The sequence below is a fragment of the Bufo gargarizans genome, chromosome 3 (assembly GCF_014858855.1).
Source record: "Bufo gargarizans isolate SCDJY-AF-19 chromosome 3, ASM1485885v1, whole genome shotgun sequence".
NCBI classification, from domain to species: domain Eukaryota; kingdom Metazoa; phylum Chordata; class Amphibia; order Anura; family Bufonidae; genus Bufo; species Bufo gargarizans.
In genome coordinates this window covers 123310384-123328093 of record NC_058082.1, presented here as the reverse complement: position 1 = coordinate 123328093, position 17710 = coordinate 123310384, and the positions used below count along the sequence as shown (strand labels likewise).

Genomic DNA, 17710 nt, shown 5'->3' with positions numbered 1-17710 from the left:
AATACATAGAGAAACTGACTTCCTGTACATACATAAGATGCTGTGTTATCTGGAGAGTCAAAGTGTTGGTCACAAGACACAGCTGAGGATCAGAAGGGAGGTTATAAACACAGTCACTGGTGAGAAGATTACCTTCACTACAATTTACATCATGTATCTTTCTAAAAGATCAGCGAATTACAAATATTTGTGGGAGTTCTTTAAGAATTAATGGGGTTGTCTCATCATTGACAATGAGGGCATATCGCTAGGATATGCCCCCATTGTCTTATAGGTGTGGATCTCACCGCTGGGACCCGCACCTATATAGAGAACGGAGCCCTGCAAGGTGGTGGCTGGAGGACTCCGGTCTGGCAACCGCCAAGCCGGCTCCCCATAGAAGTGAATGGGGGGGGGGGGGGGGGGGCATGGTAAGTTTTACAAAAAACTCGTTTTCTCACCCATAATCATTGGAGGACACAAACTGTGGGACATCTGAGAGCAGTCCACAGGGAGGGAAAACCACAGACCAAGCGCTCCTGCAGGCAACCAAGAACTGTCGCCTGCAAGACCACGCGGCCCACGTAGCGACCGTCGATGCATAAGTATGTACCTGGTAATTTCTTGTGAACATGTGTAAGGAGGACCAGGAGCCACCTTACACAACTGTGCAGCCGAAGTGCGATTCCTCAGAGCCAAATTATTTATTTGTGACACCTAAGGTCGGAACCCTGCCTTGGGCACGGTATACTTCAGCAAATGTAGGGAAACGCAAGGAGGGAGAACCCTTAACAAGGGAATCAGGGCATCCACACCACAAGCTGCTGGATCTCTGCTCGGGAGAGAAAGGTGGGAAGCTTCCTAGACAGTCTCGAAGCCAAGTCCACACATCCAGGTTCGAACACCTTCCTCAGTCCTGGAATACAGAAGGGAGAGGCCGGCAGCAGTTTGTTCGAGGGGGAAGAAGAAATAGACGGGTGTTCCGTACCAGGAATGGAACATCTATCCACACAGCAAGACGTGACAGCAACCTCGCTCCGTCTGGTGTGGGGAGTCACAGTCTACCCCCGGAATGGGCGGTGGGAAGTATGATCACCAGAGGGCTGACATGACCTAGACATTAGTGATGTCTTAAGAGGTAATATAAATATATACAGGTAACGCACCCAGGACAAATGTAAGGATTCACCTGCAAAAGGAGAGATTTAGAGTGCGCCACATCACCAGCCGGGTCCGAAACTCTGGAAAAAGGCCACTAAAGAATACCCCATGCAAATGCCGATGTAGCCAGGGATTAAGTGGCTGTGCCAAAACGCCGCCAGAGGAGGAAGTCAAGTAAGGGGAGCCACAACTGTTTCGCTAGCCCATATTCCAGCAGAGGGGGCCACACCGCAGAGGCCACCAATTCAGATCTAGAAGAATCTGCCACCTGACGAAGGAGCTGTGCAGCAAGAACCATAGTATGTAGTGGTAATGCAAATACCACTCTCCCAGAAGCAGCCCGCACCGTCGGCGCAAAACTAAAAGGGAAGCAGTGAGGCCATCCGTAGAAGCCATGGCAGCATACTGCCCCAGTTAAGAAGAGCTAGCTTTAACACTTTACCTAGAAGGGTTCTGAACAGGAGCAACAGCAAGCTAGCGTCAGGGTAGAACTCCCAGCTGAGGGGGGACTACAGAGTCAGTGAACACTCGACTCGCTGAAACGCACTCCCAAGAATATGCGCAATGGCAGATTCATTACGTATTGATGAGGACAGTGTCCTGAACGACTGGAACCAAAGAGGCCCATGGAGAAGGGTGGTCTCTAGGACACAAGTGTTACTAGGCAACCCCTCAGAGAGACACAGGATGTCACAACAATGCTTCAAACCAGCTCAGAAAGATAAGGATACCAAGTGGAAACGGCGACCGTATCCACTGGCGGCACCCATACACCGCAGATGCAGAGCACAGGCATCCGCGGGTATCGACTGTCGCCCCCCCCACCCCGAAGAAGCTAAGGCATCTAGAGCCGTGGCGTAGATGAACTGTAGCAATCCAAGCTGCTCAGGTATTCCCCTGTAAGTGGATCACTCGTGGAAGGGGAATGCAACAGGAAGCATTGTGATGGGGGAAAGAATAATGCATACGGCAGGGACAGAACCCAGTGGAGATGCAATGCCGCCACCTACAGAACGGGGGATGCATACGTCCAGCACTAAACCCAGTGTAACTGTACTTACTGCACCTACCGCAGGGGGCAGAAAAGAAGGCAAGCACTGTATCCGTAGTAGTGCAATTACTCTGCCTATGGCAGGGGTGATTCCTACAAGTGCTGCCAGCGGAATTGGTCATGCTTACAGCAGGAACAGAATGTTAACGGTAGGGAGATTACGCCGTTTATGGAAGGGCAATGCATATGGCTAATCCAGTACCCTGTTAGAGTGCAATTACCCCACCAAGGAAGGGGGTAATGCCTACAGTAAACATTAACCGGAAATAATGCCATGTATAGAACAGGCCAATGCATACGGTACATACTGTACCTAGTGGAATGCGATACTGTCCCCCAAGAAGGGGGAAACGCCCACTGGCGTCACTGAACAGTGGTCTAGCATTTAGTTCACCTATAATGCCTACAGTAGTATTGTATGCAGCAGTGGTGCATACTCCACCTGAAGGAGGGGGTAATGCAGACGACAAGGACTGCTGGCTACCGTGGACGCAATCATAAGATTACAACAGATTCAAGAGAGCCCGAATCTACCCCCCCCCCCCCCCCCCCCCCCACCAAACCTCTCCAGGAATGGAGTGGTGTGTCTGAGCGAGACCGTAGGGAGGAAGGGGGGGGTGCGGATGTGGCCGAGGAGAACGTTCTGCTCTGGCCCTCTTACGCACAGTTCAACAGTTTGAAAGCTTGCCCTTGGCGGCTGTAGGCCACGCAGGTGGGAATACATCAACCAAACTACCCAGAGGGTGGAGTGGGAACTAGAGGTCCGTCCACTGGAGCGCGTAAGCGGAGCCTGTATCAACCAAACGACCCCGGAGGATGGATGGGAACTTCCAGAGGTTCTCCACTGGATCGCACAGGTGGAGGATTATCAACCAAACGACCCCGGAGGGTGGAATGGGAATTTCCAGAGTTTCTGCGCTGGATGGCACAGATGGATTTGATCAACCAGACTACCCCGGAGGGTGGAATGGGAATACTCCAGCTGTCCTCCCTGGATCTGCGCAGGTGGAGGATTATCAACCAACGACCCCGGAGGGCGGATAGGGAACTATGAGTGGTCCTCCTTTGTCCGTATAGGACACGGGCCCAGCTTGGTACCACACAGACAGGGGAGGGGGCCTGCGGCGACGAGGCAGAGGAATGCAATACCGTCCCTGTAGGGGGGCCCTTATGAACGCACATCTACTTTATTTTTATTTATTTTTTTAAAAATTAGGATGCCCAAACGATAAGTGAGCAGAGAGGCAGGAAGGGGTTAACAGTTTTAACTTACAATCACCTTGTACTGAAGACAGAATCCTCAGAATATCTGGAGCAGGCTGCAAGAGGTGGCTGGCCAGAAGGGGTTAAGCTGCCCTGAGGAAGGGGGGCAGGAATAATTTGCGTCTGTTATCAACACCCTAGTGCCCTGACACCTGCGATCCTACCTAGGGGGGAGCCTCACAGCTCCCTTTCCTGTTTTTCCGATTGTGGCACGGATGCAGAAAGAAAAATACAGTCATGTGAATGGGCCATTAGGGTAGAGGTCACACAGCGTCCACGTAGGTTGCTGCAGCAAAACCACTGCAAACGGCCAAATCCATTGTGGAAATGTTTGCCACATTTCCACCCTTAATGGTTGGCACTTGCAGCAATGCAGGGGCAGACAACAGGTTTCCCCTGTGCAAGGTATATGTTGCCTTTTCACACTGAACAAAAAATATAAACATTATGCTCCCATTTTGCATGAGCTGATCTAAAAGATCTGAAACATTTTCTACATGCACAAAATACCCATTACTCTCAAATATTCTTCACAAATCTGTCTAAATCTGTGTTAGTGAGCACTTCTCCTTTGCAGAGATAATCCATGCCACCTCACAGGTGTGGCATATCAAGGTGCTGATTAGACAGCATGAATATTGCACAGCTGTGACTTAGACTGCCCACAATAAAAGGCCACTCTGAAATGTGCACAGTTTTTCTTTACTGGGAACCAGAGCATCTCAAACATGCTCAATAGGCGACATGTCCGGCGAGTATGCTGGCCATGCAAGAACTGGGATGTTCTTCAGCTTCCAGGAATTGTGCACAGATCCTTGCAATATGGGGCCAGGCATTATCATGCTGCAACATGAGGTGATGGTCGTGGATGAATGGCACAACAATGGGCCTCAGGATCTCGTCATGGTATCTCTGTACAGTCAATAAAATGCACCCGTGTTCGTTGTCCATAACATATGCCTGCCCATACCATAACCCCACTCGATCCACAAAGTTGTTGTCAGCAAACCGCTCAACCACACGACGCCCCACACGCTGTCTGCCATTGCCCTGAAGAGTGAAACATCCGTGAACAGAATGCCTCTCCAATGTGCGTCAGTTACGGCGATGAACTGAAGTCAGGTGCGGACCCCGATGAGCATGCAGATGAGCTTCCCTGAGACGGTTTCTGACAGTTTGTGCAGAAATTCTTTGGTTAGGCAAACAGCTGTGCTCTAATCAGCACCTTGATATGCCACACCTGTGAGGTGGGATGGATTATCTTGGAACAGAAGTGCTCACTAACACAGATTTGTGAACAATATTTGAGAGTAATGAGTTGTGTATGTAGAAAAATGTTTCTAATCTTTTAGTTCAGCTCATGCAAAATTGGAGCAAAACTGAAAGTGTTGTTTATATTTTTGTTCAGTGTCATTTCCAGCTTCTCATTTAAAGTCACAGCAGCTCAACTTACAAAACCTAATTGTCATGTGAAAGCAGCTCACCCGATGGAAATGCACTTGTGATGCCACAGCAGCTCACCTTACAGATTCCACCGCAGATCTATGGCAATTCAAAGCACAATATGCTTGCACAGGGTTTTCATAACCCCAACCACACTTTGCAGATAAGGTCAGTGCAGCGATTAGAGCACGCTGCAGATTTCAAATCCATAGCATGTGTATTCTTGTGTGAAGTAGTCAGAATGCACCCTTTTTCAAGGGATAGGATGAAATCTGCAGCATAATTCAAAATGAGCACTTGCAAATTTAATACTGGATTTTCCATGGAAAATATGCAACACTTCTGGACTAAATGTCGCTCAGAGTATCGGATTTACATTTTAAGAGCCAGTAGCCAAACACTGCCTGGCGCCTTAGACTCTGTGCATCAAGTAGGCCACACCAAGTAACATATGGCTTTAATTGTTTTGTATGGCCTTAAATATATTATAGTAGGCAGGACCGTATCAGGACCCAGCTCTTTATCAGATCCTTATTGAATTTATCATTCACAGGTGGGCCCAGTTACATATCCTATACAGAAACAAGGAGAAAAATAGCAGAAATGAGTTTTATACCTGGTGCTCCCAACACCTCGATAAGCTTGAGGACCTTCCAGCTCTTGTGTTTCTTGGTGAAGTTGTGTCAAAAGAAAGCGACACCAGCTCTGTATCAGGCGACCCAAATTGACCTTTCCTGTGGCCTCATCTGAATCAGCCAAAATCAGTCCCAATGCCGCTGCCTCGGGGATGGTTCGGAAAGCCCGCAAAAAGTTACTAGCCTTTAATAAAAACACAGTAAATAAAAATTCTAAGCTTGATTTACGTCTGATGAGATTCTGGATATGATTAAAAAGGATCGCTAAATCTAAAAGTCTAATGCCCAGATAACAGTGGAGCATGCCATGTGGCACAGCACAGTTCCTTCACATCTGTCATGTAGCAGATTTACTTCCATTCCAATAAACATTATACCACTGGTGTGTTCTGCAGCATTACACACTGGGGGAGATCAAAATTGGTGTAAGGTAGAACTGGCTTTAGTTGCCCATACCAACCAGATTCCTCCTTTCATTTTCCAAAGCATCTCTGAAAAAATGAAAAAGGTGGGATCTGATTGGTTGCTACGGGCAACTGAGGCAGTCATCATTTTGATAAATCTCTACCACCATGTAACGAGCCTAGACTAACTGTTTGGGATCTCGTTTTGCAGTCTAGATCAGAACCTAGATTTGTCCAAATCAATACAATCTAAATTTTTCAAGCCAGCACCTGTGTCTTCATACGTCTAATTGCATCTAATTAAAAAAATTTAATAACTGCTGAGTTACTTTATTTCAACTGCCAACAGCTGCAGCAGAAAGGACAGAGGATAGCTAGGCCACAGAGCAAGAAGGATGTTGCAGTAGTCTAGGCAAGAGAGACTACTAGTGTTTTAGTGTAGACTACTGTTAGTTGACTTGGGGTTGAGGATGAAACAAATGTTTTTTGCGTTGGGGGTGGCAGAAGATGGTAAGGGTTTGGATGTACGGTTTGAAGGCCAGGGCAGAATGAAGTCCATGTCCTCTCTGTTGCAGCTCTCTCCCTGTCAGAGCTCAGGATGGAATTGAGCATGTGTGTCCACCTCAGCAAGATTAACAGATAAATGAGAATGTCGCTATACAGATACATACATTATTGAATAACTCAGTGGTTATACTGAATTTTTAATTATATGCAATTATAGAAGTTTTCACATCCAGGTGCTGGTTTGAAAAAAAAAAAATATATTTTTCGTGGGACAAACCAGCTAAGTGTCATCAGCACAGAAGTGGTACTGAAAGTCATGAGTTGTCCCAAGACAAAAAGGTATGAATAGAGGAGAGTCCCAGGACAGAGCCATAGGGACAGACCGAAAGAAGCTGGAATCAGGTGATATGCGGAGACACTGAACGTTCAGATGGTGAGATAGGTAGAGAACCATGAGTGCCAACTCTCTGATGCTGAGGGATGAATGTTTGACAGTTGGCCAATGCCTCCTGCTACAGAGGACATGTCTTTGAGGAGCACAGAGTAATGTTAAGCTTCGGCAACTAGAAGATCCTTAGCGATTACAGTGGAGTGATGGGGAAGGAAGACAGATTGTAGTTGACCGGATAGTTCAAAGTGGACATGTTCTAGGAGTTTTGATGCGACTGGGTGTACAACAATGAGACAATAGCTGTATGTAGATGACAAGTCAAAGGATGGGGCATGTTTATAAGTGGAAAAAAAAAAAAAAAAAAAAGGCAAGAGGCCAATGGTTGATAGGTTGAAGAGGTGGGTTAAGGCCATGATAAGCATAGGGGTAAGGTTGGATTTGGAGAGTAGGCTAGAAAGCTTTTACTTGGTGAAGTGGCAAAGCAGGCTGTGTGTGGAGAGTACAAAGTAGTCGTGAAGGCCTCTGCTGAGATGAGGGGTGTGGGACACAGATCACATGGCCTTCTGAAGGCTCAGAGGTATGCCATAGGGCAGGGATCGCCAACCTGCGGCTCTCCAGCTGTTGCAAAATTACAACTCCCAGCATGCCTAGACTGCCTACAGCCATCAGCAGGGCATGGTGGGAATCGTAGTTTTACAACAGCTGGAGAGCCCGCATGTTGGCCATCCCTGCCATAGGGGGTTAGAATATGCGAACACCATAAAAACCCAAAACATAAAACCTATGGTGGAATTTAGTTTTTTGCCACACCAGATCAGTTTCCTGGCATGTGTCAGATTTCAATCAGACCAACATTTTACTTACACTGATATGACTTCACAGTAACTGGTAAAGGATCAGTACAAGTCAAGGAACTCTTACTTGGCAAGGGTCTCCACGTGACAAATCCAGCATATGGAACAAGAATCCAAGCTCACAAGTCAAGCAGAACTCCTTCTGACAGAGGTGGTTTTGGACCAGGCACCTTACTGGTTCCAATAGGTAAAGCACCTAAGAAAAAGAAATCAGTTTTAAACATGTTCCTTGGTATTTAAAAAAATATATAAATAAAAAATTGTGGGGACAGATTCCACTTATACATACAAACATGAATTACATGGTCTGCTTAAAGAATTTGGATAAAATTAGTGTTGCAGACAGCTGAACCTGAAAATGACTGCATCTGTAGAAGACGACCCTATTTACTTGCTAAAGTAATCCGCAAATGTCATAATGAAGGTAACCTGAAGTTAGTCAACTGAATTCCTGGCTTAGAGCGCGACAAATCTCTATTATTAATGTGTCAAGCCACAGTCTCTGGAAGTCAATCAGTGGTAATTGTACTTTATTCGCTCAACCATAATTTGGCCAGTCATCTACCACCACCCACACAGGACAGGCCTCCTGCTTACCTGGATCATGCTGTTGCAGTAGGCGTTGGGTATATGCGGCTCTAGGCCAGCAAACAAGGTTTTATTGTAGTGCTTAAAGTCAAAATCTTCTAAGCCAAGCTTGGAATACTTTATAGTGACCTGTGAAAGTCAGAAAATATTTTCTTAAGCATTCTTTTCACTCAGTGCCATCCATGAAAATGGACACCATACTACAGTGGTCCCTCAAGACACACTATTAATTGGTTCCAGGACGACCATTGTAACTTGAGTAATCGGTTCCAAAGTCCCAAAAGGTCATCCAAGATAAGAGAAAATGAAGATTAATGAAGAAAAATAAGCAGATAACTAAGAGAGATAAAACAAATCCTTACATATACCAGCCAGGAATAGCCGATAACTAACTAGCTGTAACATTTCTGACCCATCACAGGTTGAAACTAGACTCAACATACAATGCCTCAGACTCAGATCCAACCAATCAAAGCCACTTCTCTGGTAAAATAGCTTTATTAGTTGCTAGTTAGCAGCTATTCCTGACATATGTAAGGACCTGTTTTATCTGTCTTAGTTATCTGCTTATTTTTCTTAAATCTTCATTTTCTCTCATCTTGAATGACTTTGGAACAGATTACTCAAGTTACAATGGTCGCCCTAGAACCAAATAATATTTTATCTTGAGGGACCACTGTACACAAAATAATTACTTTATAATATCATCCAATATTGGACAACAATCAAGCATTTCCAACGTTTTCCATGTGGTTACAAGGCCCAGAACATATCTAAGGCTACTTTCACACTAGCGTTCGGGGCTCCGCTTGTGAGTTCCGTTTGAAGGCTCTCACAAGCGGCCCCGAACCGTACAGCCCCAATGCATTCTAAGTGGATGCGGATCCGCTCAGAATGCATCAGTTTGGCACCGTTTGGCCTCCGCTCCGCTCAGCAGGCGGACACCTGAACGCTGCTTGCAGCGTTTTCGTGTCCGCCTGGCCGTGCGGAGCCAAACGGATCCGTCCAGACTTACAATGCAAGTCAATGGGGACGGATCCGTTTGACGTTGACACAATATGGTGCAATTTCAAACGGATCCGTCCCCCATTGACTTTCAATGCAAAGTCAGGAGTCCCCATCAGATCGGAGTTTTCTCCGATCCGATGGTATATTTTAACTTGAAGCGTCCCCATCACCATGGGAACGCCTCTATGTTAGAATATACCATCGGATTTGAGTTACATCGTAAACCTCAGATCCGACAGTATATTCTAACACAGAGGCGTTCCCATGGTGATGGGGACGCTTCATGTTAGAATATACTGAGAACTGTGTACATGACTGCCCCCTGCTGCCTGGCAGATGCTGCCAAGCAGCAGGGGGCAGACCCCCCCCTCCTCCTGTAATTAACTTATTGGTGGCCAGTGCGGCCCCCCCTCCCTCCCTCCCCAGTATTAAATATTACCAGTGCGGCGGCCTCCCCCTCCCTCCCTCCCCAGTATTAAATATGACCAGTGCGGCCTCCCCCTCCCTCCCCAGTATTAAATATTACCAGTGCGGCCCCCTCCCTCTATATTTATTGGTGGCCGGCCAGTGCGGATTCCAAGTATTATGACCAGTGCGGCCTCCCCTCTCCCCCCCCCCCCTAATTAAAATCACCCCCCCCCCCCCCCCCATCATTGGTGGCAGCGGAGAGTACCGATCGGAGTCCCAGTTTAAATCGCTGGGGCTCCGATCGGTTACCATGGCAACCAAGACGCTATTGCAGTCTTGGCTGCCATGGTTACTTAGCAATAAATACAAGCATTATACTTACCTGAAGAGCTGCGATGTCTGACCGGCCGGGTGCTCCTCCTACTGGTAAGTGACAGGTCTGTGCTATAGGCAATGCGAGGCACAGACCTTTCACTTAGTAGGAGGAGCTCCCGGCCGGTCAGACATCGCAGCTCTTCAGGTAAGTATAATGCTTGTATTTATTGCCAAGTAACCATGGCAGCCAAGACTGCAATAGCGTCTTGGTTGCCATGGTAACCGATCGGAGCCCCAGCGATTTAAACTGGGACTCCGATCGGTACTCTCCGCTGCCACCAATGATATGGGGGGGGGGGGGGGGGGTGATTTTAATTAGGGGGGGAGAGGGGAGTCCGCACTGCTCACAATACTTGGAATCCGCACTGGCCCGGCCACCAATAAATATAGAGGGAGGGGCCGCACTGGTCATATTTAATACTGGGGAGGGAGGGAGGGGGAGGCCGCACTGGTCATATTTAATACTGGGGAGGGAGGGGGGGCCGCACTGGCCACCAATAAGTTAAATACAGGAGGGGGGGGGGGGGGTCTGCCCCCTGCTGCCTGGCAGCATCTGCCAGGCAGCAGTCGTGTACACAGTTCTCAGTATATTCTAACATGAAGCGTCCCCATCACCATGGGAACGCTTCTGTGTTTAGAATATACTGTCGGATCTGAGTTTTCCGAAGTGAAAAATCAGATCTGAAATAAAGTTATGCAAACGGATCCGTTCTGAACGGATGCAAGCGTTTGCATTATAGGAGCGGATCCGTCTGTGCAGACACCAGACGGATCCGCTCCTAACGCAAGTGTGAAAGTAGCCTAAACAATCAGGAACTAAAAACCTGTCAAATCATTTAGGCTTTGCCTACATATTACGGGCTTGCCAAGAATTTTCACAAAACACATTTATCAAGACCAGCGTTCCCACACGCCAGTCTTCATCCCTATGCACCGGAGTGAGATGCGCCAAGTTAAGAGGCAAATGTCTCAAATTAAGCGCATCGTTGCTCCTCTGTGTGCCAACTGTGCTAGAGGCTGGCGTAGACTTAAAATATAACCGATGCCAATATCTGGAGTAAGTTATATTAAAATACAGTGGCCCACCCTTTTTCTTGCCAATTTGGAAGTGTTAAGAAGCTCAAAAAGTTGCAAGTGCACCATAATTAGCGACTTTACACTACAATAATGGAGTATACACTTTAGTAAATGCCCCATAAAAACGTGACATGTGCACACAGTCTTAAGCCACTTTCACAAGTGTGTACATTGGTCGGTACAGGAGGGGATCCAAAACACGAAAGAGGTGAAATATTTATTACACTTGGTTTCCGTACTATTCTTGGTTATGGCTCAAAGGGCTTATCCAGGAATGTATAACGAGGACTCATCCTCAGGATAGGTCATCATTATCACATACCCCAGTCAATCAGCTGTCTCAGGGACCCACCGCACTTGCCAAAGCTCTGGTAAGCGCAGCTGGCACCCAGCAGCTCCCCAACACAGCGCTGTACATAGTATAGCGGCTGTGCTTGGTATTGCAAGTCAGCCTCATTGAGTTGGAAGCGACTGAGAGGCAACTAGACCTTGTGACCGATTTACGGTGACATCACATGGCCTAGGAAGAGACCGCGGCACTCATGGAGCGCTGGCCTCTTGTAATAGCTGATCAGCAGGGGTGCCGGGAGTCAGAACCCCACCAATCTGATACTGATGACCCATCCTGAGGATAGGTCATCAATATTATTTCTAGGATTACCCGTTTAAATGGACTGATAAGACACGGACCAAAATGCAGAAGTGTGAAAGTGGCCTGGAAACCCTACTGGGTTTTGTTCAATCAACATAATTTAGAGTTCCCATCAGCTCTCCTGACAAGTCTTTTACCAAGTATTTTGCAGCTAGCTTACCATCTGGATTCCTTGTACCATTGATCTGTTATTCCTCCTGGTAATGTATAAATAACTGGATACCCTTTCATCAATAGGATGTGACAATCCAAATCAGGGCTAGTGTAGCACTGTAAGGACACGTCAACAAGGAAAATGGTCCAGTTGTAAAAAATTTTGTACATTTCCAAGGTGGAATAACAGAGGGATAATATATTGCAGAGTTCTAAGGAAACATGCCACAGCATGGAATAATTGTGGAGCTGGCTGGTCTGTTTCTACTAAAAATAATCTACCATTTTGCAGCTACAACTCCTAAGCAGCCCTATGTATCGCCATGATTCTGAACTGCACACAAACCTTGGACTAAAGCTGCATTTTTGGTTGGTTAGATTTGGTAGGCAAGAATAAAACAGAGGACATGGAATGGAGTTTGACTTCATGGTTAGACTAGATCAAATAGACAAAACCCCTGAAGTAATATAAAGAAAAAGGTTTCGTACCCTTTAAGACCTGCAAAATTGATGCCTGCTTTTTTATCTTTGTTTACAAGGAGCAATTAAAGTTGAAAAATATATCACCAACAGGTTCCTAGGTAATTTACAAAATGTATTTTATTTTCTAGGATGTCATTTATAAAGCTTACATGATATTAAGATAACGACAGACAACAGAGGAGAAAACTATACAACCTTCCTGAACTTTTTGGGCACCATATAGAGATGGGGTTCTTCCTCTCTTCCTATTGGAGATTCTGGAACTTGGTTAAAATTGTCAAAATCATTTTCCAATTGATATGGCACCTAGGAAGGAAACACCACATGTGACATTTACAGGTGGTACCCTGTCAGAAATGACAGCAACAATTAAAAAGGGGTTTTCAGAAACCAAAAATTTCACCCTCTTCCTAAAAGCACAATAAGGGTCCATTCACACCTCTAAGTTTTTTGCGGATCCGCAAAACACGGACACCGGCAATGTACATTCCACAATTTGCGGACTGCACACATCGCCGGCACTGTAATAGAAAACGCCTAATCTTGTCTGCAATTGCGGACAAGAATAGAACATATTCTATTTTTTTGGGCGGATGCGGAGGCGCGGATCCGCAAATGCGGACAGCACATTGCAGCCCCATTGAAAATAAATAGGTCTGCACCTGTTTCACAAAACTGCGGAACGGATACAAACCCATTGTGGACGTGTGAATGGACCCTAAAAAAGGGAGTCGGTCACCAACCAGGTCAATTTGCAACAGTTTGGATTGCAGTGTAGCTCTAGTTTTTTTTTTTTTTTACAAATATACCTTTATATGCTAATGCATCTTTTCCAGACCCTGAAAATCCCCTAAGAAACCTTATAAATATGCCATTTAGGTGAAAACAGCCCTAAGGGGTGCTGAAACCCAGCCATGCCCATTAGAATGGAGCCCTGCTCTTCCAGTTTTCTTTCCACCTGGCAGCCTTGGCAATGTCATCATGAGTCTACTTGAAATATCGCATAGGCGTCTGTGCCATCTGTTAGCCGCTTCAGGCAGCAGCTTCAATAAATAAACTGCACATGATCTAGCAGTAGTCGGTTCTGTTACTGAAGCTTCTGCCCAAAGAAGGCAACAGACAGCACAGGCGCACAGATAAAGGAGATGTGCGCCTGCGCAACATTTCCTCCGGACTTATGACAACATTGTCAAAGCTAGGAGGTGGAGAGAAGGGGAGGAGTAGGGCTCCGTTCTGATGGCCACAGGTGGGCTCCAGCTCTGATAATTACAGCCCCTTAGTATATTTATAACAACATGTTTTTTCAGGGGGACTAGCAAAGATTATCACATAAAAACGTATTTGTGCAAAAGACTACAGCAGAGCTACACTGCCATCTAAACGGTTACAAGGAGTCCTGGTTGGTGACAGACTCCCTTTAAAGGGGTTCTCCGTGAATATAGAAAGTGAAAATACTTAAATATTACTTTATTGTAAATATATTGCCATATACCTTTCATTATTTATAATTGCTCCCTTAAAAAAAAAAAAAAAAAAAAAAAAAAAGGCTATCATTAGGATAAAAAATGGCCGCCATCCTATTAATATACACAAAACCTGTCCTAATCATACAGGAGGACATGTTACTTCCGAGCACTGAGGTAAAGAGCTGCTTCATCCTCTTACTTGTCAGGGGTTAGTAATTGAATTCATGAGGAGACATGAAGTACAGAGGATGGTAATAGATTGCATACAAGTGCTACTGCACTTTATCCACATCACCCCCACCCTCTTCTGTACCTCATGCCTCCTCATGAACTCCATTTCTACAGAGATCTAGCTAAAGATCATATTAAACTGTATACAGGATCATAGAAGATGAGGCAGCTCTTTAGCTCACTGCTCTGAAGTAACTTGTCCTGCTGTGTAGGGTTACTTTTGTACCGGTATAGATCCAATACCGGGATTTGCCATTTACAGATATTAGGCTGCGCAGCCTAGTATCAGAAAACAGCACGTGCGGCTCTCAGTGCGCACCATGTTCCCTCAGCAGCAGTCTCTCCCTCCCCTCTGTGCTGCTGCCACCAATGAGAAGAGGGAGGGGCTGAGGCCACTGCGCCACCAATGTTTTTAAACCATTAATACAAATACAGGAGGCGGATGCCGGCTGCAGAACAACATAGCCGGCAACCGGCCTCTATGACAGGGAGCTGCGATCAGCGGCAGTTCACCCCCTTTCCCAATTTTACATATTACATATATATCTATATAAGAAGGATGTATGTATGCATTGCGGTCACTCAAAAACGCAACCAGTGATTTCAACGAAACTTGGTATGCACATTCTTTACTACCTGGAAATAAATCTTGTGGGGATAGGGGTGTCACAGCTCTCTAGCAGCACGTACCGTTCCTGAGATATTCCCCAAAAGTGCAAATATGGCACATAACATGGCCTACATTAGCCAATAGAAGCCTGCAGTTCTCCCTTCATATCCCAACTGCCATACACATGGTCACATGTCTCCAAATACACACAATTTTACACCAGGTTTCCATAACAATTCAGCCATTTTTCTTCACTGAAAATCCTCGTGTCTCCAGGCCCTGCGCCAGATGGATGACGGAGTCTGAAAGCCGGACTGTCCGGCCTAAAACCAGACCTCTGGCCACCCTAGGGGCAGGCCGCTGTGGTGGTCACAGTTAAGCATACGGTCCGCTATGGAGGTCAGTGTTAAGGGGGCGGGGTGCTGTAGAGGTCACTGCTAAGGGGATACTGTCGATATCTTAATGACCTACACAAACATTAAATGAGATATCCCCGTCCGAAGCTAGGTCCTTCTGCTAGTAAACAATAAATTAAGTCCAACCTATTAAAATAAATAAATGTCTCTATGCGGTGAATGCTGCAACAGAATAAATCAAATAAGAACTGCGTGATTCGCCATTTTTAGTCACCTTGTCCCCCCTCCCCCCCCAAAAAAAAAAATATATAGGATAGGACGTTCCATAAAATGTGGAATGCACACAGCTTTTTTGGAGATTTTTTTCTTGTGGTATTGAGTATCAATACTTTATGGTATCGAAATCTAATGAAATCAATTTTGGCATTGTGACAATCCTACTGCTTTGCGATTAGGACAGGTTTTCTGTGTACTAATAGGATGGGGAAATTGTATTTTTCCTAATGATTGCACCCTAGATAAAATGAGCCATTATAACTAATGGAAGGTATTTATGAATATATTTATAATAAATAATACTTTAAGTGTTTTTCCTATTTCACAGAGAACCCCTCTAAGTAACTTCATTAAAGGATAACTGTCACGGTTTCATAAAAATTGTATTTTTTTTTTTAAAGTAGCATGTTACTGCTGCAGCAGCATTATGCATAAAACAATCTTTAGTTTCTTCACATATCACCATTTTCCTTGAGTTTACCCCTTAGTTAGTTAAATCCTACAATATGAGGATCTTCTCAAGATGGCTCCTGTGCCAGTTCTGAGGCAAAAATTGCCTTCCCTTACACACTTGCTGTAGCCAGCAGCTTCCTGCCAGCCAATCTGACTTTGAAGCCTAATGCAGGCATGCATTTTGACGGACCGCCCATACGTCTTCTGTTTACATTAAGTTGAGACAGATGAGCCCTAGCAACCGTCTTAAGGGAGCAGTGGAAAGGGACAGGAGACATTAATGAAAGCTATTATAAGGTAATTACAGATCTTTTAGCAATCATTGACAGACTAACTCAGGTATACATGCCTAGCTCTTATAAACTAGGAAAAAAAAAAATTATATCTACTGGGTCCGCAATTCCGAAAAAAATAAATAGAACATGTCCTATTCTTGTCCGCAATTGCCAGTGATGTGCGGTCCACAAAATGCGGAACACACATTGCCGGTGTCAGTGTTTTGCCCATCTGCAAAACACACAGATGGATGTGTGAATGGACCCCTAACACTGTGCTGTTGTAGAGTCTGTGCAGCTAATTCACACAACTGGCTGTGCTGCTGCTTCTGACAGATCCAGCACACTCCCCCCAGCCATGATATCGCTGTCTGCTCTGAAGCTCCATTCTCACTATGGAAGATGATGAAAAGCATCCAAGTTTTCAGGGTACAGATAAGCAGGACACATTCTTTAGCAGTGTCTTAAGCACAAGAGGGAAGGGGATCCCTCATGGGCTAGAGAAGAGGAAAACCGTACAGGAATGAACTGTTGACCCATGAGCTCTAGTGAAGGCAGCAGCACCATGGTCACATCCATCATATATTACAAGCCTACATGAGAAAGTATGAAACGAGAAGCAGGCCGCAAACTGCATATCAGAGGGTATGAAGATTCCAGCCTTAAGTGTTTTTTTTTTTTTTTTTTTTTAAGCATACAGTAATTAACAATATATGTGACTATCATTCTTTCAATGTCATAGATGTCCATAGCTTTCAAAGTCATGAATTCAGTATTGGCGGACAAGCCTCTATTAGGTGTATTAGAACCGTACCTTTGGGAGTAGGGTTGTTGCGATACCAAAATTTTGATTAGGTTTCGATACCATGAAAAAAGTATTGCGATACTAGATACCATGCGAAAAAAAAAAAAAAAAAAAAAAAAAAAAGAGCCGCGTGCATTCCGCATTTTATGGATCGTCCGGCCCATAATCAAACAGTCCTATTTTTTTGGGGGGGCACAAGGTGACAAAACTTGGGGGGGGGGGAATCATTTATTTTTATTTTTTCTGTTACGGTGTTCACCGCATAGGAGATATTTTTTATATTTTAATAGCTTGGACTTTTCAGACGTGGCAATAGGTTTATTTCTTTTATATATATTAAATTGGGAAAAGGGGGTAATTTATACTTAATATTTTGGTGTGTGTTTTTTTTACACTTTATTTACATAACTATTTTCCCCCTTAGAGTCTAGAACCTGGGATCTTTTAATCCCTTGTCCTACTCACCCAGATAGTGCTCCATTAGGGTGAATAGGACTTCACACTTTCCCTGCTGCCCTGTGCACACAGCAACAGGGAGATCACCATGGCAGCCAGGGCTTCAGTAGCGTCCTGGCTGCCATGGTAACAGATCGGAGCCCCGAGATTACACTGCTGGAGCTCCGATCAAAATTGCCCACTGTACTACCAATGAAGAGGTGGGTGACCTGTTGCCACTAATGTTTTTAATACCGGGGGTGGGCGGGCAGCGGCACACACTGCCCCACCAATGATAATTAACGTCTAATACAGTTACAGGAGGCGGGTGCGGCGGCAGAATCACGTAGCCTGCACCCGACCTCTATGAC

At 45.4% G+C, this 17710-nt stretch overlaps 1 protein-coding gene across 1 annotated transcript in view; it reads right to left on the bottom strand.

The window, feature by feature from the left end:
* The window catches only part of PAN2 (poly(A) specific ribonuclease subunit PAN2), a 71904-nt gene that overhangs the window by 31566 nt on the left and 22628 nt on the right, over positions 1-17710 (bottom strand). The window contains exons 9-12 of the mRNA XM_044284602.1: positions 12628-12738; positions 8286-8405; positions 7756-7884; positions 5514-5716 (exon numbers count right to left, since the gene is read on the bottom strand). Of these exons, the coding sequence (XP_044140537.1) occupies positions 5514-5716; positions 7756-7884; positions 8286-8405; positions 12628-12738 (563 nt within the window). The remainder of the gene's footprint in view (positions 1-5513; positions 5717-7755; positions 7885-8285; positions 8406-12627; positions 12739-17710) is intronic.